This window comes from Brassica oleracea, chromosome C8 (assembly GCF_000695525.1).
Source record: "Brassica oleracea var. oleracea cultivar TO1000 chromosome C8, BOL, whole genome shotgun sequence".
NCBI lineage: Eukaryota > Viridiplantae > Streptophyta > Magnoliopsida > Brassicales > Brassicaceae > Brassica > Brassica oleracea.
Window position 1 is genome coordinate 33,893,135 of NC_027755.1, and position 23,042 is coordinate 33,916,176.

At 35.0% G+C, this 23,042-nt stretch overlaps 3 protein-coding genes and 1 long non-coding RNA gene across 11 annotated transcripts; 1 reads left to right on the forward strand and 3 right to left on the reverse strand.

Moving 5' to 3' along the window:
• Positions 1-1,950: 1,950 nt before the first annotated feature.
• Positions 1,951-5,207, reverse strand: LOC106307271 (guanine nucleotide-binding protein alpha-1 subunit). Of its 5 annotated transcripts, XM_013744176.1 has the most exons (14): positions 4,985-5,207; positions 4,402-4,571; positions 4,234-4,306; positions 4,067-4,104; positions 3,896-3,985; positions 3,729-3,806; positions 3,546-3,653; positions 3,369-3,470; positions 3,192-3,247; positions 2,839-2,973; positions 2,658-2,751; positions 2,510-2,569; positions 2,356-2,435; positions 1,951-2,279 (listed from the first exon to the last, which is right to left on the reverse strand). In XM_013744176.1, the coding sequence occupies exons 2-14, from the start codon at positions 4,459-4,461 to the stop codon at positions 2,102-2,104; spliced, it is 1,152 nt and encodes a 383-aa protein (XP_013599630.1). In that variant the 5' UTR covers positions 4,462-4,571; positions 4,985-5,207; the 3' UTR covers positions 1,951-2,101. The 5 variants fall into 5 exon arrangements, with proteins under 5 accessions (XP_013599630.1, XP_013599628.1, XP_013599629.1 ...); XM_013744174.1 differs by having other exon boundaries at positions 2,658-2,973; positions 4,402-4,568; positions 4,985-5,161; XM_013744175.1 differs by having other exon boundaries at positions 3,896-4,104; positions 4,402-4,568; positions 4,985-5,161.
• Positions 5,208-6,653: 1,446 nt separating this feature from the next.
• Positions 6,654-8,054, reverse strand: LOC106310114. Its single transcript, XR_001263693.1, has 3 exons — positions 7,315-8,054; positions 7,081-7,139; positions 6,654-6,829 (listed from the first exon to the last, which is right to left on the reverse strand). It is a non-coding gene; the product is annotated as an uncharacterized LOC106310114 (long non-coding RNA).
• Positions 8,055-12,306: 4,252 nt separating this feature from the next.
• LOC106312148 (polyadenylate-binding protein-interacting protein 7-like) lies at positions 12,307-15,694 on the forward strand. 2 transcript variants are annotated; one of them, XM_013749550.1, is made up of 6 exons: positions 12,307-12,618; positions 12,927-13,723; positions 13,888-14,302; positions 14,385-14,455; positions 14,696-14,820; positions 14,947-15,694. In XM_013749550.1, the coding sequence occupies exons 2-6, from the start codon at positions 12,977-12,979 to the stop codon at positions 15,242-15,244; spliced, it is 1,656 nt and encodes a 551-aa protein (XP_013605004.1). In that variant the 5' UTR covers positions 12,307-12,618; positions 12,927-12,976; the 3' UTR covers positions 15,245-15,694. The 2 variants fall into 2 exon arrangements, with proteins under 2 accessions (XP_013605004.1, XP_013605005.1); XM_013749551.1 differs by having other exon boundaries at positions 12,307-12,488.
• Positions 15,695-16,205: 511 nt separating this feature from the next.
• LOC106307642 (3beta-hydroxysteroid-dehydrogenase/decarboxylase) lies at positions 16,206-20,907 on the reverse strand. 3 transcript variants are annotated; one of them, XM_013744652.1, is made up of 12 exons: positions 20,549-20,907; positions 20,395-20,484; positions 20,187-20,320; positions 19,924-20,094; positions 19,068-19,193; positions 18,556-18,635; positions 17,812-18,010; positions 17,595-17,700; positions 17,150-17,324; positions 16,738-16,894; positions 16,552-16,618; positions 16,206-16,442 (listed from the first exon to the last, which is right to left on the reverse strand). In XM_013744652.1, the coding sequence occupies exons 1-12, from the start codon at positions 20,790-20,792 to the stop codon at positions 16,297-16,299; spliced, it is 1,695 nt and encodes a 564-aa protein (XP_013600106.1). In that variant the 5' UTR covers positions 20,793-20,907; the 3' UTR covers positions 16,206-16,296. The 3 variants fall into 3 exon arrangements, with proteins under 3 accessions (XP_013600106.1, XP_013600107.1, XP_013600109.1); XM_013744653.1 differs by having other exon boundaries at positions 16,206-16,467; XM_013744655.1 differs by lacking the exon at positions 16,552-16,618.
• Positions 20,908-23,042: the final 2,135 nt, after the last annotated feature.

The window sequence follows — 23,042 nt, forward strand, 5'->3', positions numbered from 1 at the left end:
TAAGTTATCGAGTATTAATTTATAGAGTTTCTACTGTATTTGGAGGAAATTTTTTATTTTTTATTTAAAATAGCTATTTTAATCTAGATTTAGTTTGATCAAATACATGCAGCACAAAAAAATACATATTAAAACATATTAATTAATATGATAATGCAACACATATAACACAACTCTTTTTGTAGCTTTACAGTTTTTATACAGTCATAAATAATTGATGAGTGCATCCTATTTTAAATATAGTAATTATTAATGTTCAGATTGCAACCCATTTCAAATGTGTGATAGTATATATGGTAAAAGTAATCATAAATCTAAGAGAAAATGTTGTTAAAAAAAATCTAATAGAAATTAGCGGAATAGCCCTAATTAAGAAAGAATTTGTGAAACTAAAATCCATTTTAATATTTTTAATCCATTTTAAGGTTTAGTAAACTAGATACAAAATTACAACCCCATAACACATCTAATAACTCATTATTATTTGAACTTTTTTTATTTAGTTTATGATTATCTTTATGTTTGATTTAAATATTCTTTGTTTTTGTACTTTTACATTAAGAAAATAAAAAAAAAGAATGAATTTTAAGTTAAAACAAAAATTTATGTTCGCTCTATTTTTCCTCTCTCTCTCTCTCTCTCTCTCAATTACTATTCAATTTTTTTTTATTTCGCTCTCTCTAGTGTGGGACCTTAAACACACACAAATAAACTTAAGTAAATTTAGCAAACTAAAATTTATGAGTTAGATTTGAACAAAAAAAAAAAAAATTATGAGTTAGAATCACGCAAATGGATATCTAAAGATTTATTCGTATTGCTTGTTGGAATAAGCTTTCATACAAGAGATTGAATTGTTTAGTCAAATTCGAATAAGAATATGAAAAGTAAAGACAAATGCTAAGTGTTAGATCATTTATTTGGAGAGCTTTGAACAATGTCATTCCGGCAACAGAACTACTCAAGAAACGAGGGGTGAAACTGGATACTGTTTGTCAGAGATGTGGTAACAGAGAAGAATCGGTTAATCATATACTGTTCACATGCTCAGTTGCCCGGCAACTGTGGGCGTTGGGGCAAACATCCCATCTTCTGATCTGTTTGGGTTTAATGACTCCCAATATTCGAACACTGATTTTTCTAATGGGAATGAAAGGCATGCTCAATATTCCCACTGAAATCAAAAGAGTCTATCCTTGGTTTATATGGGTTTTTATGGAAAAACAGAAATGGAGTGTGCTTTGAAGGAAAAAATAGCAGTTCCATGGAAATATATTGGCCAGAGCGAAGGAAGAAGCAGAATTTTGGTTCATGGCAAGTTTTATGCAGAGCTGAAGAGCTATGTCTAACATTGAATCGAGACAGGAAGGGAGGTTTGAAGCTTTCTTGTGGGCGGTTAATGGTATGGAAAGTCACAGGATTAACAAGGTGATCTTTGCTATTAATGATGTGTGTGTGGTTGGATTGGTGACAAGACCAAAGACATGGCCTCTGTTTAAATTTCAGAGTTTGGAGATTATGAAAGTTTTGGCAGGAACTGAATGGTGGAGGGTGCTAATAGACGTGAAAACAACCAATAGAGGCTGATCGCATTGCACAAAATGTTCCTAACCAAAGAACACAATCATATGTGGCTGTGGGTTGGATGTACTTGGATATGATCAGTTTGACCGAATGTATATAAAACAGTTGATTGACAAAACAATAATACTCCATCTGTTTTATATTAAGTGTCGTTGCAGAAAAATTTTTTCTTTACAAAATAAATGTCGTTTTCAACTTTCAATGCAAAATTTATTAATTTTATTTAGCAATTTATTTTTTTATTGGTTGAAATATGAATAGTTATGTAGGTTAATTGTATTTTTGTATAGGAAATATACAAAATTAATTGTTTCTTTAATCTGTGTGCACGAACCCACAGCAATATTTAAAATGTAACGGAGGGAGTAATAATAAGAATAAAAAACACATCGAATTTTGAACCACATGTACTTCTCCAGAATCCAGACAGAACAATTAGGGTCATTCAGTTTCTTAAAAATAAATGTTTTTTTAAAACACAAAATAGGTAATTTACTGGAGTAACAAAATAAGTAAATCATAAAAGACCAGCCTCCAATAGGTTTCTCCTTCTTAGAGTCTCATCTACAAGCTTGAACGTTTTCTTCACAAGCTTCTGATCCAAAGCCGTCGTCCTGTAGATCTTAAACACCCTGTCCACGCGATCCGGCGCAGTGTTCTGGTAATATAATTCCTCAAATTTCTTCTTCACAAACCTTTCATTGTGTCGAAAATCACAAGGTCAGAGAGATTACAGAGTATTAACTTGACTAAAATGAAAACAAGCCTTACTCGTATGCATGCTCAATCTCTTGTTTCCCACTCGAAACTGGTTGGTAATCTCTGAACCACTCGCAAACATTCAACGGAACCTATAAAAAAGCATTTGTTAAAACCAAAAGTCCTGCTTGCACAAATGAGAATATATTCTTCAGCTCTTACTTACATCAAGAACCTTCTTCTCAAATATGTCAAACTTGTTGAGGAAAAGCATGATGGATGTTTTCTGCATAAGAGAACAAAAGCATTGGCTACAAGTACTCTTTCAAAAAATTTAAACCGATAATAAGATTAAATAAAGGGTCAAAAGAAACCTCGAAACAGGGCTGTTTCAAGACCCAGTCGAACAGTTCTTTGGTCTCCATCATCCTGTTTTTCTGCTCGTCCTCAAATAGTGTTTGGTCGTACCTATGATGACCAAAAAAAACTCTGTTGTGAGTTGGGCAGCAACAAATATACAAAAAAAAAAAATTAAATAATGAAATGGAGCTTAACTCGCTGATAGCAGCACAGAATATCACAGCAGTAACACCTTCAAACAGATGAATCCATTTCCTTCTCTCATTTCTCTGTCCACCCACGTCAAACAATCGGTACACTTCGCCACTTTTCTTATTTTCTCCCACGGGGCTGCATCGTAAATCAAGGTTTAGTCCCGTGGTAAACACCTTTTATTCAGTTTACCAAAGAAGAAGAAGCTACAAACCGCCTAGGCTAATCAAACCCAGAGTTAAAACTTAGGTCTTATCAGAAAATTTATCATCAATTTTAAGCAGCAACACATGAACAGCAGCATAGAAACGCCAAATCAAACATGCAAACAAGAGTTAATACTAAGTAGTTGGCACCTGAACTGTATCTCCACGACACCAGTTGTGCGAACTCTCGCATACAGAACATCCTCCTGAAACACCAACATACCAAAAAAGCTACTATTTGTTAATAACTTGATCCAATCCTAATTACGGTTAAATCATTTGCTTCAAATATTTTTTAATCAACACAAAATTGAATAACTAAGATACCTTGGTTGGAATATAGTTGACATCTGAAAGTCTCTTCAAGTTCTCCATCAGATATTTAGTACAATCGGGAACTTGAAGCTCATTACCACGAGAACATGTTTCCTACAAAAAAATCAAAACAACATCACAAACTTGGCTTGCAAAGGAGGTGAAGAAAACGTGCACGCAAACACACACCTGGATAGCAGGATCATTCCATAGTGTTTCTATTCCCTCGGCGAGGTCCTTGGTAAGACGCGGATAGTCTAACCTAGCTCCAATTTCAGATAGTTTCTCCCCAATGGTCTGATAATAATAAGGTGACTTGGCATATATTTTATTGGAAAATCTAAATCTAACCAAAAAAACAGCTCAGCATACCATATTTTCAGAGGATAACGTATATTTTGCAGGATCAGTTTCATTCTGAGCAAACTCCTTCGTTCCGTCATGCAATAACTGTTCAACCACGATACCAGAGAATAATAAGCTACAGTAACATTTGTCCTCTTATAGAGAGGTCTCTTCAAGTATATTTTTGTACATACTTTAATAGTCTGATAGACATTGGCATGGATGACCGGAACATAGCTCTTCAGTTCTCCTTCATCGAATCCAGTTTGGAAGAGAAGTTTTATCTGCAAAGTTAGCACCCAAAACTTGTAAATAGTTGAGGTAAGTACTACACTAGAAACAATTTTCCTTTTGTCACTACTTGCCTGCTTAAAAATAGTAGACTTTCCTGATTCTCCAGCACCTTTACAAAAAGATCAGTCAGTTATAAGGACATTAATACAAAGGCTAATTGACTAATAAAAAACAGAATAGTTTGTCTCTGATTGATTGACATGCATAAGAAGAATACAATGAATCAAGGACCACATACCAAGTAGGAGAAGCTTCCGAATATGTTTTTCAGCCTTTGCTTCTTGCTCTATCCGTCTTTCGATTTCAGCAGCCTGAAGATATTTATAAGAAAACAAAGGTTTCAAGATTTGACTAAGTAATGCTCTCTAATCTTATGCATATATATATATATATATGGGAATGGAACCTGTGCATTCTCGTCGGTATCTTCTGTATGATGTCGACTTCTACTGCAGAGTAAGCCCATGATCTATATATATTCTCTTTTTTTTTTTATAATCCCACTAGCTAAAAGAATAATTAGACTTCAGCTTCTTGATTAGTTGTCTCTCGTAGCAGGGCAGCAGCGCCTACCTACTAAATGAAAATGCTTATGAATCCCTTTTTGATCACCATTCCAAAATACAACAAAGTTTCACTCATAAACAAACAATTTATTGAATTACAGATCCCAAAAAAAGATCAATATAACTAGGAATCTACAGAACCTAGCCGATTTCTTCAGGAAAAGTTGTAAGAAGTTAGATAAATGGTCAATCTCAATAACAGAAGCTAAGATTCCATCAAATTAAGCAGCAACTGACTGATCTACAAACCCCTAATCCTGAAAGACGCTCCAAACACGACAGGACAAGATCTGAGTTAATAAAAAAACAAAGAAACAAAGCTTGCAGAAAAGGCAAATATCAAAATTAAGAAGCTGAAGAAAACAAAACAAAGAGCTGAGGAGAAGGAAACAAAATCTGAGAAGAGAGCAGAGAGAGTAGTACTTGTGCTTCTCCTCTTGTTCTTCTTTCCTTGCTTTAACGTTCCTCTCTCTCTCCTTTTGGATAGTATTTGTATTACACACACTCATATCTCGATGCGTATTTGCGTAAATACAAATAACCAATTAATTTGATTTTTCTTTCTTTTTCTTTTTTAAGAAAAGAGGTCAAAGCAAGGAAAATGTTTAGCAAAGGAAGGGACAGACGAAACTGCGCCGAAAGGTCTTGTTTTGGTCAATGTTTGAAAAGATGTGTCTCGTCGAGATAAGAAAGCGTTACCTATGGTAAAAGATATTTTTTTTTTTGTCATACAAAACGAGCATATAAACCCAAGAAACTAAAGACAACAGGCCCAACAGGGCAAAAAAGTGAAAGCAACACGAGGTCCAAAATGCACAGCTTGATCTGGGCGTTCCGACACTCGTCCGGGGTTCGGATGAGATTTTTCGGTTTTCGGGTTTTCAGGTTTACGCTCCTATGTCCCACTAAATTTTTTTTTGTACGAATCTGATTCGAATAATAACACTTTGGTTCAGATATATTTTGTATTGCATCCTAAAACTTGCAAGTAATCATATATCATTGGCTTTTAGGGTATTTTTGGTTCGGGTCGGATTATACCGAAGTAAAATACAAAAAAGTTTTAGGGCTTTTATGTTCTTTTTTATATATACATTTAGTTTTAAAGAAATACTAGATTTTGATCCGCGCTTTGAAAGCGCGGGATAACTATTTGGTTAAATTTTTCAATTTGAAAGTTATTAATTTTTTGGTTTGAATTTTACTATTTCAGTTTTGACATCTATAACTGAGATCAAATTAATTTTGACGTCTTATAATAATGGTCATTCGAGTTTTAGATTTGTGTCGGTTCAGGTTATTCGGTTTTTAAGTTATAGGGGTTAGGTGTTTCGGACCCGTTTATGAACCACATTTTTCGGATCAGATCAGTTCAGGTAATGTTGGGTTTGAGTCGGGGTTTTACCATCGATAAACCCCGAAGTGAACCAAATTAAAAAAAAGTTTGGGGTTAATTTAGGTTTAAACCCAAAAATCTGACAGAAATCTAAAAATCCCAAATTAAACCTAAAAACCTGAAAAATCAGTTAATTCATGTAATTCGAGGCTTTAGATATTTTTATTTATAAATTAAATTATATATATATATATATATTAATATTTTATTATATTTTAGATATCTGGATACCCATTTAGTATTCGATGTGATTTTAGTTTTTCTAATTTAGAAAATAGGACCCGTTCGGGATATTGTAAACCGGATGCGGAGGTTGTATATCGTAACTGATTTCGTTGAGTAGTTTTAGGAAACTTTGTTATTTAGAAAATTTTATTAATAAATTATTTTTTCCTGTTGGGTTCCTGATTCAAAACTCTCGAATGGCCTTGCAAGCCATGGACAAATGTCATCCAATTGGTCAAACCAAACATGTTCATGTTTACAGACTTTCCACGACTCAGTTAATAGAGGTAAATCTCTATGATGTTTATAATTTAGTTCTACCCCAGGTTAGTGAAAATGTTCTTCATCATGCTCATCTTCTTCGTCATCCTCTTTTCATAGCATTTCATGTCCCATGACTCTCTTCTACTGCAGATAGAGCCTTGGAGGCATGGGGAATCACAGTAGAAAAAGATCATGTCCCCTGCTGTGTAATCAACTGCTGAAGTTTCCTGCTCTTTAACATCAGGAAAGCTGAGAGGTACACAAATATATGAGTGAAACAAAAAAATCTTATGAAAATGATAGACAAAAGCTGAGGTGTTTATTGATTGTTATCCTCCAATTAAAGCATATGATCGACATCCACTGGAATTTTTGTGAAAATCCTGCAACCATTAGACCAAGGATTTTGGTCAAAAGCCACTACTTCTCCACCTAAACTTCTAAGTGAATTTTGGAATTCAAAAACTTTAAGAGTCTCAAGCAAAGATCCGTTGGAAATACTTGTAACATCTTTAGCTCTGTTATCTATCAGAGTAGTAATTAATCAAGAAAAAATCAATGACAATGAATCAGTCCCCTATTTATGAAATTATATAAATTCCTTTAGAACATTTAAAAAAAAAAGATAACTTACATTGTTTTCATCATTTCGGCATTTTTGACAATGACACCTCTCATTCCTCAAAGAAGATCCTGCAAGGACAGAGATCTCTTGCCTAAGGTGAAATCTATGAGCTCTGGATGAGAACAGTACTGACGTACATAACGCATAGATGTACAATTTATAGTATCGCCGTGAAGAGCATCTCTTTCCTGAAAGATATGATTATCTTACGTATTTATTTTACAAAATATTACAAAAGTGTACCTCCTAAGTTTGAGACTTGGTGCTGCTATTCTGCCAGGAGCTTGAAGGGCCGTCCTAACATGCCTCTGAATTGCACATAAAGCACAAAACCCAGTCACATGGACTACACAAACGTTTTCATGAGAACATCCAATTAGACACTGAATAAAAGACCCACCAAGCCAAGCAATTAATCAAACCAGCTTATAAATGCAACATACAGCGTTTCACATTGCCAACATCTAGAAAGTAAGCATCTAAGCACTCAGTGTATGTCTAAAATTGCGATACAGAATTCAGAAAATATGTATTCCCAAGATTCTTCAAACCCAGACCCTACAAATCACCAACACCGACCAAATGTCAACAAAACCACAAAGGAGTTCTCGGATAAATAAAAAGACAAATATATTTATGTTAATCAGTCAGTGCTTAATCTTCCCTCTCTTTTGATTTTTTTTGTGAACTTGAAACTTGTTAGTGCAGCAGGGATCAACGTCTCCATCTTGAATTCAGAACCACCATTAGAGAAGCCACTAAAGGGTTTTCTAGCAAGATGAAAATCAAGTCGCAAAACCTTCATCCACTTCTCCGAACCCTAAGACAAATCACCTTCGTAATCACCTCTTACAAAACGCTTAACTTGAAATCCGCAAATCTGCGATAATCTCTTGTTCCAGATCACAAAAAATTTTAATTATGTCAAAAATTATTTAGTTGAAAGGGATAGAGAAAAACGGAAATATATTGTTTGTTGGAATAAAAGGATTTCGTGAATAATAAAAATAATTAAAATGCATAGTTTAAAATTAATCAGTGGCAAAGATCTGTAAATATTATTGAAACAGAAAAACACCTAAAAAAAGACCTTATGTTTTAATAGTATAGATCATAAGGATAAGTTGGTGTATTGGTTTAGGCTCGTCTTATTTCTTGACCCAGTACGGGTCCGACTCCTGTTTAGTAGGGTCTTTCATTTTTATTAAAAAAAAAATAAAAGTAGTTTTTTAAGTCATCTACGTTCTTCTACATTAGGGTTTTTACTTATGTAACCACAAACTACGGCTATTCTCTTCTTAACCAATTTTCATCATTTTACTTTGTTTTTTCATGTCATATTTACACAAAATCTTGATTTGTTCGTGATTTGATGATGAGAGTTTCCAAAATTAAGATTTTTTGCATATTTGGTCAACTCGAAACTTGTAACACGTGTGTTATGTATACACAATTATGTATATGTGTGTATATGTTTGGTTTACTTCGGGTTGCAGTTCGATTATCGGTTTAAACTGAACCAAACCCAGGGTCCAAACTCCAAAGTATCGTGAGATGAAACTTGATCAGGTTTTTTAAAGGATCGGTAACGGATCCGACGCCCTTCTTTCAGGTCGGGTTTGGATTACGGTTCTTATGTAGGCACATCCAAAAAAAAACTGAGAAAAGCGGCGGCCGACTCAAACACATCTCCACGTTTTGAACGGATAGCGTGGTAGGGACACACTCCCACGATTGAAGTACCCACCAATCTTCACTAGTCAGGAAGTCATCGACGAAACTCTGCCGGCTGTTCCACCGGAAACACACCGGAACAAGAAACTGTAGTTTTTTTTTGTCGACGTCCATCTTTTAAGATCAAGTGGTAGTCGGGTTTGAGTCGTTCGGAAGAGACGTTCTGTCCGACTGAGTCTGATCTATATGGGAAAAGAGAACACCGCTACATCTTGCCTCCTTGGCGAGAGAATCTGCACGAGAATTTCTTGTCCTCGGTATACGGCAGATACTGAACTCCAAGAAACCGGCTCGTAGAAGTCGGAAGGAAACTAACTCGGAGGCAAAAGCCGGCCAGTCAGTAGGGTTAGCAATCATGTCCACCAGATCGGAACAGTCTGTCTCGATATGAATCACGATGTACTGTAACTCTCGTAAACATGACATCACCCATATGAGTCCTTCCATCTCTGCATGGAGAGCTGATAGGCTTTTCCTGCAACCTTGTAGTCCAAATCTTTTGACTCTCATTTGATCCTTGTAGAACCACCCTAAGCCACTAACCGTGCTATTATCGATCCATGATGCATCAATTTGGCAGATCGGACGTTAGGGGTCCACAGGAAGATTCGAAACCAGCGACAGAACAGGATGTTGATCCTCTTCTTCTCCCTCCTCAAGTAAATTCGCTTTCCTCCAACATTCAGATTCAAGGGAAGCTAGTTGGAGGGTAACCAGAGGGGAGATATCTTTACCATTGAAAAATTTATCATTGCGAGCCTTCCAAATGTACCATAAGATCCACGAAAAAGTCTCAATAAGTGGTTCCACAGAGGTCACGTTTCTCTTCTTCCAAAAAAGAAAGTTCATGTTTTGATAAACAGAAGTACTCGGAAAGTAACCCGGAAGGGGCGGATAGTCCGATAAAACCCGGAACTGTAGTTAGAATTTTGTTAACAATGATAGAGAGAACACACAATCTTCGTGTAGAAGTTTGTTAATAATGCTCAGATTATAACTTTATCTGCCATGGTAAAAGATAAAATTCTATCATATTTACGTTATGAAATAGGTTAAAGATATTATGAAATACATAAAAGATATTATTCTTAACCATTATTTTGTAAACTAGGTGTTTTTGTACACCATATTCAGTAATAAAAAAAAATTATATTTTCAAAAATTATTAATATTTTAGATTTTCTTATTTTCTTACCAATATTTTAATATAAGTTTTGATTAAGCTATAAACATAAAATTAAAATAAAATGAATAATTTTGTTTATTTTAAATTATATTTAAGAATATCTATCTATATATGTAAAATTATAATTTTAGATAGATTTTTATCTGTTTATTTTTGCTAAAATATATTAAATCAACTTGCAGAAAATTAAGAAAAATATTTTTGATATTAAAATTATTCAAAAGTAAAACTAAACAGTATTTCTAAAATTTGTAGATATATAAAGGAAACTAATGATATTATGATTAAAAATTATAATTTTTAAAACAAAAATTATAGAAATTTTTTAAAAAATAGTAGTAAAAATTTTATAATCATAAAAAATAGAACTAAATAATTTTCGAATTTGTAAAGTATAAAGTATTGCCATATTTAAATAGATTTATTTTAATGAATGATATATGAGTTATTAATACAGTTTAAATTTTTTACCATAAATATAAATTAACATTAAATATTTAAATGTAATTGTTTATGTCATATATCATATTATCATTTATAGTATGCCTTGTCACATGCGTTTGTTTATGTTGCTGACAAAAAAAAAATTATACTATGCCTTGTCACATTTTTAAAGAAACATTTTGTAGAAAGTACACATAGGCAAAGTATGAAAATCATTTAGCAAGAAATTTTTTTATTATAATAAATTATAAAATCAAACAAATTGAATATACTATATTTTTAAAATCATGCATTTCAGATTAAATACAGATGACGGTTTTAGACAAAAAATGAAATTGGTATAAAAATATAATAAGTTAATTTCATTAAATTAATTTTGGTAAAAAATATTGTCAACATTTAAAACACGGTTGAAATAGTACATATTTAATAATAATTAATAAAGTGTGATGAAGATCGAAGATGGAAACTAATGAAATATTTGATTTTAATTGGCGTTTTAAAAGTGCGGGATATTTTGCATTGTGAAATCTAAAATAGACATATCCGTTTTATTTAAACCCATACCATTTTTGATCGATCTTGATTATATTCCAAACTTGTTTAGACCAAAATCCAAAGAAATTTTTATAGATTCCATTTAAAAACAATTTTTACTTACATGGGATATTTATTTTACAACAATAATTATAAACTGTGTATAAGCAACCACCCGTTTCGGATAACCAAACTTAAAGTATAAAATTAATATATAAGAATAGCAAAAAACACTCAGAGCACTACGTGTAAATCTGTCCATGATTGTGTTATGTGCATTTATATGAGATACAGTTTTATCAAAATATTAGAGAAATTGTTTATGCTAAAAGTAGTAAGATACAATAACTTTTGTAAATATTATTTGTTATGTATGATAAATTATCGAGAAATACCATAAGATAGCACTAAAAAAATTTTGGTTATAAAAATAGATTATAAAAAGAAAAATGACCAAAATATTTCATTAAAAAAATAAATATACATTTATACCCATAGGGTTAACTAATCCAAACCATATGATTTAGAGTTACGGGGTGGAGATTTGAGATTGAGATTTAAAATTTTATAAAATAAAAAATAAATATTAAAAATTTGAAAATAAAAATTTTAAAAATAGTTTCAAAAAGTATGTTCGAATTACAAAAAGAAAATTTGAAAAAAAAAACTCGAAAAAAAAATTCAAAAAAAAATTATTTTTTATAAAAAAGTTCGAAATTGAAAACATATAATCTAAAACTATAAAAAAAAATATTTTTTTAATTATTTTTTATATCTATGGTATTAGTATCATTTTACTTATTAAATGAAACATTTTGGTCATTTTTCTTCTCGTGATCTATTTTTGTGACCAAAACTTGAAAATAGTCTAAATTATTTAGTAGGAACGCTTATGTTAAAATATGGCGGATACATTTGTTACATATTTTGAAATGTAGTTTTCTAAGTTCATATTTCTTTTAAATGAGGGAAAATAAAATATTGTTATTATTTGGGGCGGATGTTTATTAGTTTTGTTAATAAATAGAGTTGTATTTAAACATTTATTTTTTTTGTTTTAAGAATATTTGTGTAGAATAAAAATAATGCTAGATTTTATATAGTAAGATTAAACCAAGATTAGAAGGGGAAAAATCAGGTATCGTTGTTTCTCATTTAAAAAAAAAATCTATACAATTAAAACACTCAATCTTTTTTTTTCCTTCTAATCTTGTTGTTCCTTCTTTTTTTTTTTGGCAGCCTTCTAATCTTGTTGTTCAAAAAAATAATTACATAGTGTTAAATATTTGTTTTAATAGTATAGATTAAAACAAAGATTAGAAGGGGGAAAAAAAAAAAGGAAAGGTCAAAATCGAGAGAGGGGCACAAGGTTGGGGTGTGTCTTAGATACGATAATCTTTGTGGTGGTCGTAGGTGTTACATCCTGAGCCAAACACACGCGAACGAAAGAGAGAGAGGGTATTAGAGATTAGAGAAGAAGACGACGACGACGCTTACCCAAAGCTCGAATCCCTAGGTATTACTTTTTAAAAGCCACAAAACTCCCCCTTGGAAAAAGTTATCTCTCTCGTTTTCCGCAGCCTTTTACTCCTGAATCTCGTGTGTTTTCCTCTCTTCCATGGATCCACTCTTTCTCTTCCTCAAAGGTTTCCGATTTATTTTCTCATCTTGATTCGCGACTTTCTTCCACTTTCTTGGTTTTTAATTTCACTAACGATTCAGTTATTGTAGTTGAGTCTCAGATTTGAAGCTAATTAATTGCGTTTGTCTCCTACGAAACACTTGAGATTTATTTATTTATTGCATAATTCGTAAATTAAAAGCTGCAATGCCTTTGACTTATATGAACTGAAAGTGTTTATCTTTTTCTTTCCTTGTAAATATTTGATTTATGTTTTTTGTTTCTTTTCTTGGGTAACATTTGAGTGATTGATAAAAGGTTATTCTTTTGCAGGTAAAAAAACACAAAGCAGTTAATCGTTGTGTCTCATTTTAAATTTCGATATGAACTTAAGCAAGAAAGCAACGACCCCGTCAAGTGATCCAAAGCTAAAGCCAACAACTTTAAACCCTCATGCTGCTGAGTTTGTTCCGTTTACTCTACGCTCTCCTTCATCCTCCGCTGGACCTACTACTACAAGCAACTTGGATGCTACGACACCAAGACTTTTAGCTTCCTCCAGCTCTGTTCTGGACCGGTCGGAGTCATCTGCATCGCGTCATTCAGATGAAGAAGCGCGCCAGTTCTGGAGTCACCAGCTTCCTGATGATATCACTCCAGATTTCAAGCTTATGACTACTCAAGATGACACTTCTTATGGTGCTTCTGGGAGTTTGTCACTAGCTGGCTTGTCCTTGTATGACGCTGATAACTTTCCTTCTCCTAGTGGAGGTGGAGGAGGAGGAGGGTTTGTGTTTTCTGACCAACCACATGGGCATAACTTGTCGGACAAGAGTAGATATCCCATCTCCTCGTTCGGGGAAGATCAGAGTTTCAGTCCAAAGCCTTGGGATAAGCAGATTATGAGTGCTGAGAAGCAGCTTCTTGGTGGTAATGATGACAGGGAGAGAAGAAACCCTTTTGGTCGATTCATGGTTTCCGAGAATCCAAGTATAGGGGAAATGGAGGTGAACCCTGTGGAGTTTCTCGCTTCTCAGTTCCCTGGGTTTGCTGCTGAGAGTCTTGCAGAAGTTTATTTTGCTAATGGGTGTGATTTGCAGTTGACCGTTGAGATGCTTACTCAGCTTGAGGTATTCTCCTTCGCTTTCTTTTTGATTGTTACCTGCGTTGTGATGGTTCAATGTAGATGCAATTGAATTTTTAAGTTATTGAATGTCGATGTCCTTTTGTTTTTTGCTATTGTGTATAATCATTCGAGTGATTTGGTTATTTAACTTGCATGTTTTTACTGCAGCTACAAGTGGATAATGGGTTGAATCAGAACATGAGGCCTAAGATTCCTGCTCCTGCTCCTGCTCCGGCTCCTAATCTAACGCCCATGGATTTTCCTGCCCTTAGCATCTCATCAACTAGCCCTGCACAGTTTGATGATATGCAACAAACAGGGAATCATCATTACCAATCTGCTGGAAAGGATAATATGTTTTTCTTCAAGCCAGATTATGTTTCTGCAGTCAAGAAGTTAGCATCCCAAGATACTGGCCTGTGGAAATATGAAGGAAACGGTTCAGGAGACTCATCTATTGGCGGCTCAAGCAGAAATTATCATGCTGGGAGTGGGCGTGGGCCTGGGAGGAGTATATATTCTGATAAGCTGTCCTCAAATCGAGCTGCTCCTGTCGCCTGGCTGGAGACCGGGGACGCAGTTGGTATTTTTCCCCCCTTTTCAACAAAACTTTACCACCCTATATATACTACATACGTTGTTATCTGATTGGATGTAAATTGCAGGGAATCTGTATTCTGACTTGCGCGGGGAAGCACGTGACTATGCTCGTCTTCGGAATGTATACTTCGAACAGGTATAAATACTTTGGAATGGCATTTTTTTCTCATTTATTTGACCTATAGTTTTCCTGTATTCACTTTCTGTTGTGTAGCTGGAAGTTCTATTTGATCTCTCTCTCTCTCTTTTGCTCATACTTTTTCAGTAGTGAATAAAAGTGTCTTTATCTGCAAGTTTTAGATGATAGTTTCAGCTCTTTCTCACCGGGTTGAATAATTAAATACGGTTCTGTATGTTGCTTTGTGGTTGAGCCTAGGCACGGCAAGCATACCTTGTAGGCAATAAGGCCTTAGCTAAAGATCTAAGCGCCAAGGGACAGATGCATAACATGCAGATGAAGGCTGCTCATGGCAAAGCTCAAGAAGCCATTTATCGTCAGAGGTTTTGACTTCTTTAATCTCAAAACAGAAGAGTCTCTCTGCTTTTTACCCTTTAACGAATAACAAAACTGTTATTGTTTCTCTCTCTCTCTGACTGTTCTAACCCTGCCTTATGAGCAATACACAGGAACCCGGTGGGTCAAGGGAACAACAGTAGAGGCAGCGAAAGAATGATAGACTTGCACGGGCTACATGTTAGCGAAGCACTTCAGGTGTTGAAGCACGAGCTGAGCGTGTTGAGGAGCACAGCTCGAGCAACACAAGAGAGGCTTCAGGTTTACATATGCGTAGGGACTGGTCACCACACGAGGGGCTCCCGCACGCTGGCTAGGCTCCCTGTTGCTGTACAGCGCTACCTTCTCGAAGAAGAAGGCCTTGACTTCTCCGAGCCTCAGGCTGGTCTCCTTAGAGTCATCATATACTGACCATCTGCTTATATAGGAACACAACCGGAAAGGAAAAGCAAAAAAAGAAAAAAAACGACCACGCTATTCATTTTGTTGTATCTGTTCTGTACATGGGAAGTCAGGGAGAGAGTATCTGAAAATGAAGTACAAAGAAAAAAAAAGAGATGAAGGCAAGAAGGAAAGGCTTATGCTAAAATGTTTTAGGTTTTGTTAAGAAAAATACTCTTTTTGTAGCATTAGAGGATCAACCAGACCTCTCTTACTGTTATCTTTTTGTGGGGCTTTATCTGATGTTTTGTTGATTCTCTATGCTTTTACAGTTTTACTCTATATATACATTCCTTTCTTCTGGAAATGCTTATATTTTGTAGTTCTGTTAGATTCAGTGTCTATCATGATTTTAAGTCTTTGATTTCATGAGGCAAAATGTAATAGAATATTTGTATTCAACAAGCATTTCTTGCTCAAGCTCTCCATTGACACGCTTAAGCATTTCGAAACATTCATTTACTGCTTCCTAGTAACTCTATTCTTGGGAAAATCATGTATCCATCGTCTGATGCCTCTTTGTTGCAATATACTGTTATGAGACGGTCTGCTTGCCTTGAGAATCGCAACCTCTATTTCATGATCAGGCAAGTCCTCCTGTGGTGGAGACAGAAGAAGCAAGCAAGCATCTGGTTATTGTGAAACACAATGGGTCTACTATAGATCTTCACATCATCAAGAAACTTATACCTGATGATGTCTGTTGATGTAGTCTAAGATTTGCAGGCAAGTGAAACCTGAATCTGCGCACCTTGAATTTTGGGAACATTTTATTCTATTGATGAATTAAACATCAAACTTCTATGAGACCCCAGAAATCGACTTGATAAAATGATAATAACGCGATTTTTTTTTGCCGACATTCAGAGCATACCAATGAAATAACCCATAACGAGATTAGTAATGGGTAAAAGAGAGTGGGAGCGACAAATACATGAAATAAATTTTCAAACCGGAGTTAAAGGTTGTTGGACAAAAAAGAATAGTACAAAAATTCTTGGCACAGGAAAAAAAAAAGATTCTTAGTCATATTTCTTGCTTCCAAACAGTTTCTCAGACACCTCGTTTTTCCGCTTGCATGCGAATGATTTAAAACCCAACATTACAGAGTCGATCTCTTGCTCTTTCTTTTCGTACACGAGAAAAGCAATGAAGGCAATGGGAAGTCCTGTCGAACACAAAAAACAACAACACTAGATATTGTTGAAAGAACATTAATTTTTCATAAAACCATTAATGCTGGCATGTAGTAGAAAGAACTAGACTTAGATGAGTACCTATAACAAATATGCTGTGAAGAGATACGGCTCCAGCGAAACTCATTATTAACAAAACGAAGACAACCTACGATATTAGAAACATTACTAACAAGGATAAGTTTCTCAACCAAATTTAGTTGGGATCGAGATATCTAAGACCAAAAACTTGCCAGAGATTAACTAGTTCAAGGAAAAAAAAAATACCTTGAGAAAGAAGCTCCAATCATTCCCCTGGCAAAGAGATTTTAGAGCTTTAACAGTTGTGTTCCATGAGGTTACCACTGACAATGAGAGGTGATGTGACGTGTCTTTCGAAACGTGAAACTTCGATGCAGGAATCTTTTCAATTGTATAGCCAAATCTGCAAATAAAGCATATACATATATATACATTCAGTTGTTAATAATCTGAGCAGACAGCAATTTCTTAGATGTTCCAGAATGCTTGTCATGAAACTTTCTGTCCTACTGAGACATGAACATGATACGATATATTCAAACTGAAAAATATTATAATGAAAATGAACATGATGGGCTAACAAAGAACTGGATCAAGGCAGTTCATATTTACATATAATAAGAATATATATCAAAAGTAGGCATAACAAGGATCTTACATTTTTTCTGGTAGAATGCCATGGAGGAACAAAAATACTGATGATACCAATAGAGCCTTTGAAAGAGCAGTGATGATGGTAGATCCAGTTGCAACGAAGTTATAATAGATACTAACAAGAATGAGTACGGCTGTGAGCGTCTGCTTTAAATCTTTCCAAAGCAGTGTATCAGCAACTGCAGGATCATCTCAGCAATCAGCATTCTCAATATGTAACGTTAACGTGTAATAAACGAATCAATGTCGGGGCATCTGAAAATACATCCTAAGCCTTTTTTCACAATAATATGGTTTCTAGCAACTTAACAAAATCATTACGAGGAAAGCCGTGCAGATGATCATCAAATAATTTGATGCATTTCAAAAATATAAGACTGTGTTGTCTTATAATGTGAGAGACAATATGATGAGAGCACGAGCATGCTAATTGATATATATGTCCATACCCTTTCCACCTCCAAGGATCCTAGACGCCTTGGATAGGCCCTCTCTTTTGGATTGACTTCCAGCTGTAAGATGAGAGAATGAATCTATAGTCCTCCGTATACCTTCCTGCAAGATCATCGAGTCATGCATTATATATTATGATATATCCAGACCCAGTAGCAATAGAATAAAGATGAAACAAATACACCTCTCTTGCATATCAAAATATTGTATAACCTGAAGTGGCACAACAGGAGCATAGCCTAGCCGATCCTTTGCTTTTGTGCAATCAAAAGTTCTGCTGCACGAGAGCAGCCTAACTCTTGAAGGCGTTAGTTGTGGTACTTTCATCCCATATGGTCCCAACAATTTATATATTAATTCAACCACATATGCAATCGGCATCATGACAAACGCAGGGATTTTTATACTTGGCCTGCAAGATATAATAAGTTCGTAAGGGCAGTACAAGATATGGTTTGGTTCAGTGTATTCCTTTTACATAAGACTGGCCTAAATTTTATTCTAATAATGCCAGAAAACTATATCCCCAAAGAAGATGGTTTACAATGAAACAATATCAGAAAAAAATGTCAGGCACAAAAATGTAAACATAAATTCATTGAATATATCCAGTAATTTTAGTTTTGTTATTCTCTTGTACAAGCAATATCTCTCTCTATATCAGATATCAGACAAATATCCGAGATCAAACTTAAGACGCTCACTGTTTTCTTATCTCTTGCTGAAATAGCTTATCTTCTGAAAATAATGCCTTTTGATAATCACATCTATCTCAATCCTCTTCATTTCACAAGTTACCCACAAAGCAAACTTTAAAGGAAATTACTGTCGAGGTCAACTAAACAACTAATGTAAAAACATTTAAAAAATTGAAACCGGGATTTGTCTTTCTCCTCTCCATTGTGCAGGAAGGATCTGACTAGATACGAACCCAAATAAAATAGCAAAATACAGTACCTCTCATAGCCAAGTCCTTCAAGAAGCTGTGACATAAATTCCCAAAATTTAATTGGCTCCATGTTGGTAATGAAATATGCCTGTAAATCCATTACATGTCAGGTCAGCCCACAACTAGGATTTTCCTACAACATCATAAATTAAAAAACTATATGACTACACACCTTAACTAATTAAAAAAATCATAAAATTAACTATAATTCGAATACGGCAGATAAAATGTTAATCATATTCACTGAAGAAATGTGTAAACAACCAAACCCGTTTCTCAACTAAACACAACAGTAATGAGGGAGAAAAAAAATCAAAACAGCAGGGCTCTTTTAAAGTTCACATAATATTAGAGTGAAAACAGCTTCTGATCCGGATGCATTAGGTATGCCAAAATGCTACACAAGAATGCCTTCCTAATTCAGTTTTTTTACCAAAAGACAACCCTTATTCTAGACATATATAGAGCTCGAAAACTAATGAGACCACATAATTAAAGAGTTGCAGCGAAAAACAAATACCTGGCCTGAGGCTTTTGTAGAAACATCTCCTCCTGAAGCTAGAGCACGCTCAGCACAAACATGGGCATGAGCAACATTTTCAACGTAAGTGAAATCGTAGAGATTATTCCCATCACCTATGATAAACTGGACATTAAAGCAGTCACATAAGACAAAGTTTTATGTCAAAGAAGAAAGTCCAATGAACATGAATCCAACAGTACACCAATTCTAGAAAAATCCAATACATATGACTCGCAGAAACCAAAGACACAATGGCAGAGAAAAAAAAATCCTACTATGCACAGCCATATTTCTCTACTAGGAACGAATACCACACCATGCAATCAGGAAACTATTCCCATAGGTCATTTCTCAAGTACTCATACGAATAATGCTTTCCTCATCAGCAATTTGCATCTCATGTTAGGCTATTGCACTACATAACCTGGTTTAAGTTTCCAGAGAAAATCTCACATCCCTAGGGCTGTCTAGACATAGAAATTTCAGTCTCTCAAGATTTATAGCTTAAAGCTTCAAATGAACAAACTCTGCCAAGTCAATACCCAATTTTCACTGTAAAACAAACTAAACATTTTATAACTGAAATAATTCAAAGTTATTTCTTTTATAGTATGTTTGTTCTCCATCCCGTGTGAATCAAACTGGTTCTTCCAGTGAGTCAGTACAGAATAAAGTGTCAAATCTTTAAATTTATAGCAAGAGCATGAGTTTCAAAGGGAATCTTATGGGCTGTTGTTTGCCTTTGTGGGAATAACAAAAGTATCAAGTGAAGAGATAAAGAGGAAAGTAAACATGAGAAAAAAAAAAAAAGGGGGCAACGAGATAGATAGATAAAGAAAAAAAAAAATGCAACCTTTGATTTTCCAGCGCGAGCAGCAGCAACAAGTGAGGGAACCAACAATCTATCACCGGGACCAAAAATGCTGCTGGGACGTATGCAGCACGTGAGTAGTCCATTACTTCCATTCGCATTCATGATCAACGCTTCTCCTTCAGCTTTAGTTGCTGAATACGAATCATTGTGCTGAAACGAAGAAAGGATTATATTAAAGCCAACCAACCAGGCTCCTAAAACAAGCATTAAGAATTACTATCCAGTCACATTAATAGTAATACCTTGGATGGGTAAGCCATGGATTCACTACCATTCAAAATACCATGAACACCATCAAAGACGACGCTAGGAGAGCTCGTATAGATAAGCCTTTTCACTCCAGTATTGACACAAGCATCAATCACGTTTTTCGTCCCTGTAAGATTAAAAAATTTGCATTAAACATGACAAAAGTAACAAAATGTTGCAAGAGTTTCTAATAAAAGTAACCTTGAACATTAACCGAGTACTGAAGCTGGTGATTATTGATAGACGAATCCGGAGCTGCCATGTGGAACACCACCTCCGCTCCCTTAAAAGCTGTTCCAATGATCGATCCACCACGATCAGGAATCAAAACAAACAAAGTTTAAGAAAAGATTACCTTTGACGACTTGAGATTTATCGCGGAGATCAGCTGATACGTATTGAACGCGGCCAGATCTCATTGCCTCGCCGAGGACTCCGCTCTGTTCCTGGGGATCGAGCTGAATCGCCGGGGCTAAATCGGCGATTCGGACGAGGAACATCTCGTAGCGTACGAGCATTTCGACGAGGTGTCTGGCCGCGAATCCTCTGCCGCCGGTGACGACGCACCATCGCTCCGCCTCTGAAGTTTCCGGCGTCATTGTCTTCTCAATAGAAAGTGACAGTGAGAATAAACTCTCTTTAGGCAAAGGGCAGGTTGATTGTGTCGTTTAGCGCTGCTTTCGTGTGTGATGCGCCCCCACGCCTTCTCTCCCATCTCTCTTTTACTTTTGTTTTCTTTACGAAAAATTACATTAAATATATATATATTGTACAGTAGTTTTTAAGTTTATAGTTCAGTAGGTTACAAAAGGATTTACAATACTAAAAACTGAGGGTTGGGTAATTGGTGTCCCAATTATATTTCAGTTTGGATTTAGATTTCGTGTGTTTTTTCGAATTTATGAATTTAAGTACCATTCCGATATTATAAAAGTTTAAGTCGGATTCGGTTCAGATTTAGTCGGACTCGGTTCGGATTTAGTTACATGTCTAAAACCGGTTGAACTCGATATAGTTTCGATTTTAGATACTAATCAGGTTATCGGTTCCAAAAATATTAATTTGTACTTGATTAAATTAAATATATTTTCAATCTTTTCAATAAATTTGTATGTGGCTTTCTCAACCCATATTATTACCTTTCAAAATAATTTTGAGAAACTTGTTTATCAACCATACAAAATGTCTTTGAACCATATGCCACAACATGACCGCCAAAGCTTTGTACAAATAAAAATCATACATAATAAATCGTAAACAAATTAAAATTAATAACTAGTAACTCTAGAAACGTAAGAGCATCATTTTCCCTAGAAACCCATAAAGTTTCTTAAGTTCACTTTAATAACTATTTAACTAATAAATTTTAGCTAAGGACTTTAGTTAAGAATTTCCTAATTTTTTAGCTATAATGGTAGTTTCTTAATGATAGAATGTATTTCCTCGGTTCAGTATAGGGTTTTATTAAATGGTCAACCAAAGGGACATATAATACCACATCGGAGACTACGACAAGGGATCCTCTATCCCCTTACTTGTTTATTATGTGTACGCAAACATTGGTCGTGAATATTAAAAAGGCAGAGCGAAATAATCAACTAACGGGTATAAAGGTTGCTAGGGCTTGTCCTCCAATTTCTCATTTGCTATTTGCATATGATAGTCTTTTCTTTTGCAAAGCTCAACGGGAGGAATGTCAGACAATTCTAAGGATTCTGAAGGAATATGAAGGAGTTTCGGGACAACAAATAAATTTCAAAAAATCATCGATTCAATTTGGACACAAAATTGTAGAAACCACAAGGCAGGAACTACGAGATATTCTAGGCATACAGAATTTAGAAGGTATGGGGTCATATTTGAGTATCCTGGAGAGCATGGAGATTCCAAGGTGCAAGTTTTTGGATTCGTTCAAGAACGTCTAAGTAACAGAGTTAATGGGTGGACTTTTAAGTTCTTCACCAAAGGGGGTAAGAAAGTAATTATAAAATATGTGGTTACAGCTTTGCCAAACAATGTAATGTCCTGTTTTTGAATCCTGAAAACGGTAATGAAGAAGTTAACTAGTGTTGTGGCACAATTTTGGTGGAGCCCAGCGGGTGATAAACGAGGGATGCATTAGAAATCATGGGATAAACTTTGTACTTCAAAGGATGCTGGAGGTTTGGGATTCAAAGATCTTACAGAATTTAATACAGCTATGCTTGGGAAACAATTTTGGAAATTAATGGATAAACCGAATACATTATTTTCTCGTGTATTCAAAGAGAGATATTTCAGGAATGCATCACCCCTGGATCCCATTAGATCGTACTCGTCATCCTATGGCTGGCGTAGTATTGTCTCTGCTAGATCTCTGGTTAGCAAAGGACTAATCAAAAAGGTGAGAACAGAATCATCTATCTCAGTATGGAATGATCATTGGCTTCCATCCACTCGCCCGAGACCAGCAAATAAAAATCAACACAATATTTACCCGGAATTAACAGTGGATGCTCTTATTGATGGAACATCACGAGCATGGAATTTACAGGTTATTCGGACTCTGGTGGATCCGCAAGATGTGAAACTTATTGAAAGTATTCCTTTAAGTAGAGTTCCTGCAGGAGATCGGAATGGATGGAATTTAACGACTAATGGAAAATACACAGTTAAATCTGGATATGAAGTGGAGCGAGTGTATCCGGATAGGGAAAGTATACCACTCATGTATGGTCCTTCGGTAACCCCGTTGAAGGCGTTTTGTTGGAAACTACGTTGTCCACCTAAGTTGAAACATTTTTTATGGCAACTCCTCACAGGATGTATAGCGGTTAAGAAAAACTTGAGGTCAAGAGGAATGCAAGGAG

Excerpts from the sequence above, each read along its gene's own strand:
- LOC106307271 (XM_013744172.1), bottom strand. The coding sequence starts at position 4,461 with ATGGGCTTACTCTGCAGTAGAAGTCGACATCATACAGAAGATACCGAC. Across the intron at positions 2,570-2,657 it reads TGAAACAGCCCTGTTTCGAG|AAAACATCCATCATGCTTTT; the intron begins GTTTCTTTTGAC and ends TCTCTTATGCAG. Across the intron at positions 2,436-2,509 it reads TTGAGAAGAAGGTTCTTGAT|GTTCCGTTGAATGTTTGCGA; the intron begins GTAAGTAAGAGC and ends GCTTTTTTATAG.
- LOC106312148 (XM_013749550.1), top strand. The coding sequence starts at position 12,977 with ATGAACTTAAGCAAGAAAGCAACGACCCCGTCAAGTGATCCAAAGCTA. Across the intron at positions 13,724-13,887 it reads AGATGCTTACTCAGCTTGAG|CTACAAGTGGATAATGGGTT; the intron begins GTATTCTCCTTC and ends TTTTTACTGCAG. Across the intron at positions 14,303-14,384 it reads GGAGACCGGGGACGCAGTTG|GGAATCTGTATTCTGACTTG; the intron begins GTATTTTTCCCC and ends TGTAAATTGCAG.
- LOC106307642 (XM_013744652.1), bottom strand. The coding sequence starts at position 20,792 with ATGACGCCGGAAACTTCAGAGGCGGAGCGATGGTGCGTCGTCACCGGC. Across the intron at positions 16,895-17,149 it reads GGCATTCTACCAGAAAAAAT|ATTTGGCTATACAATTGAAA; the intron begins GTAAGATCCTTG and ends CTTTATTTGCAG. Across the intron at positions 16,443-16,551 it reads TCACAGCATATTTGTTATAG|GACTTCCCATTGCCTTCATT; the intron begins GTACTCATCTAA and ends TGTGTTCGACAG.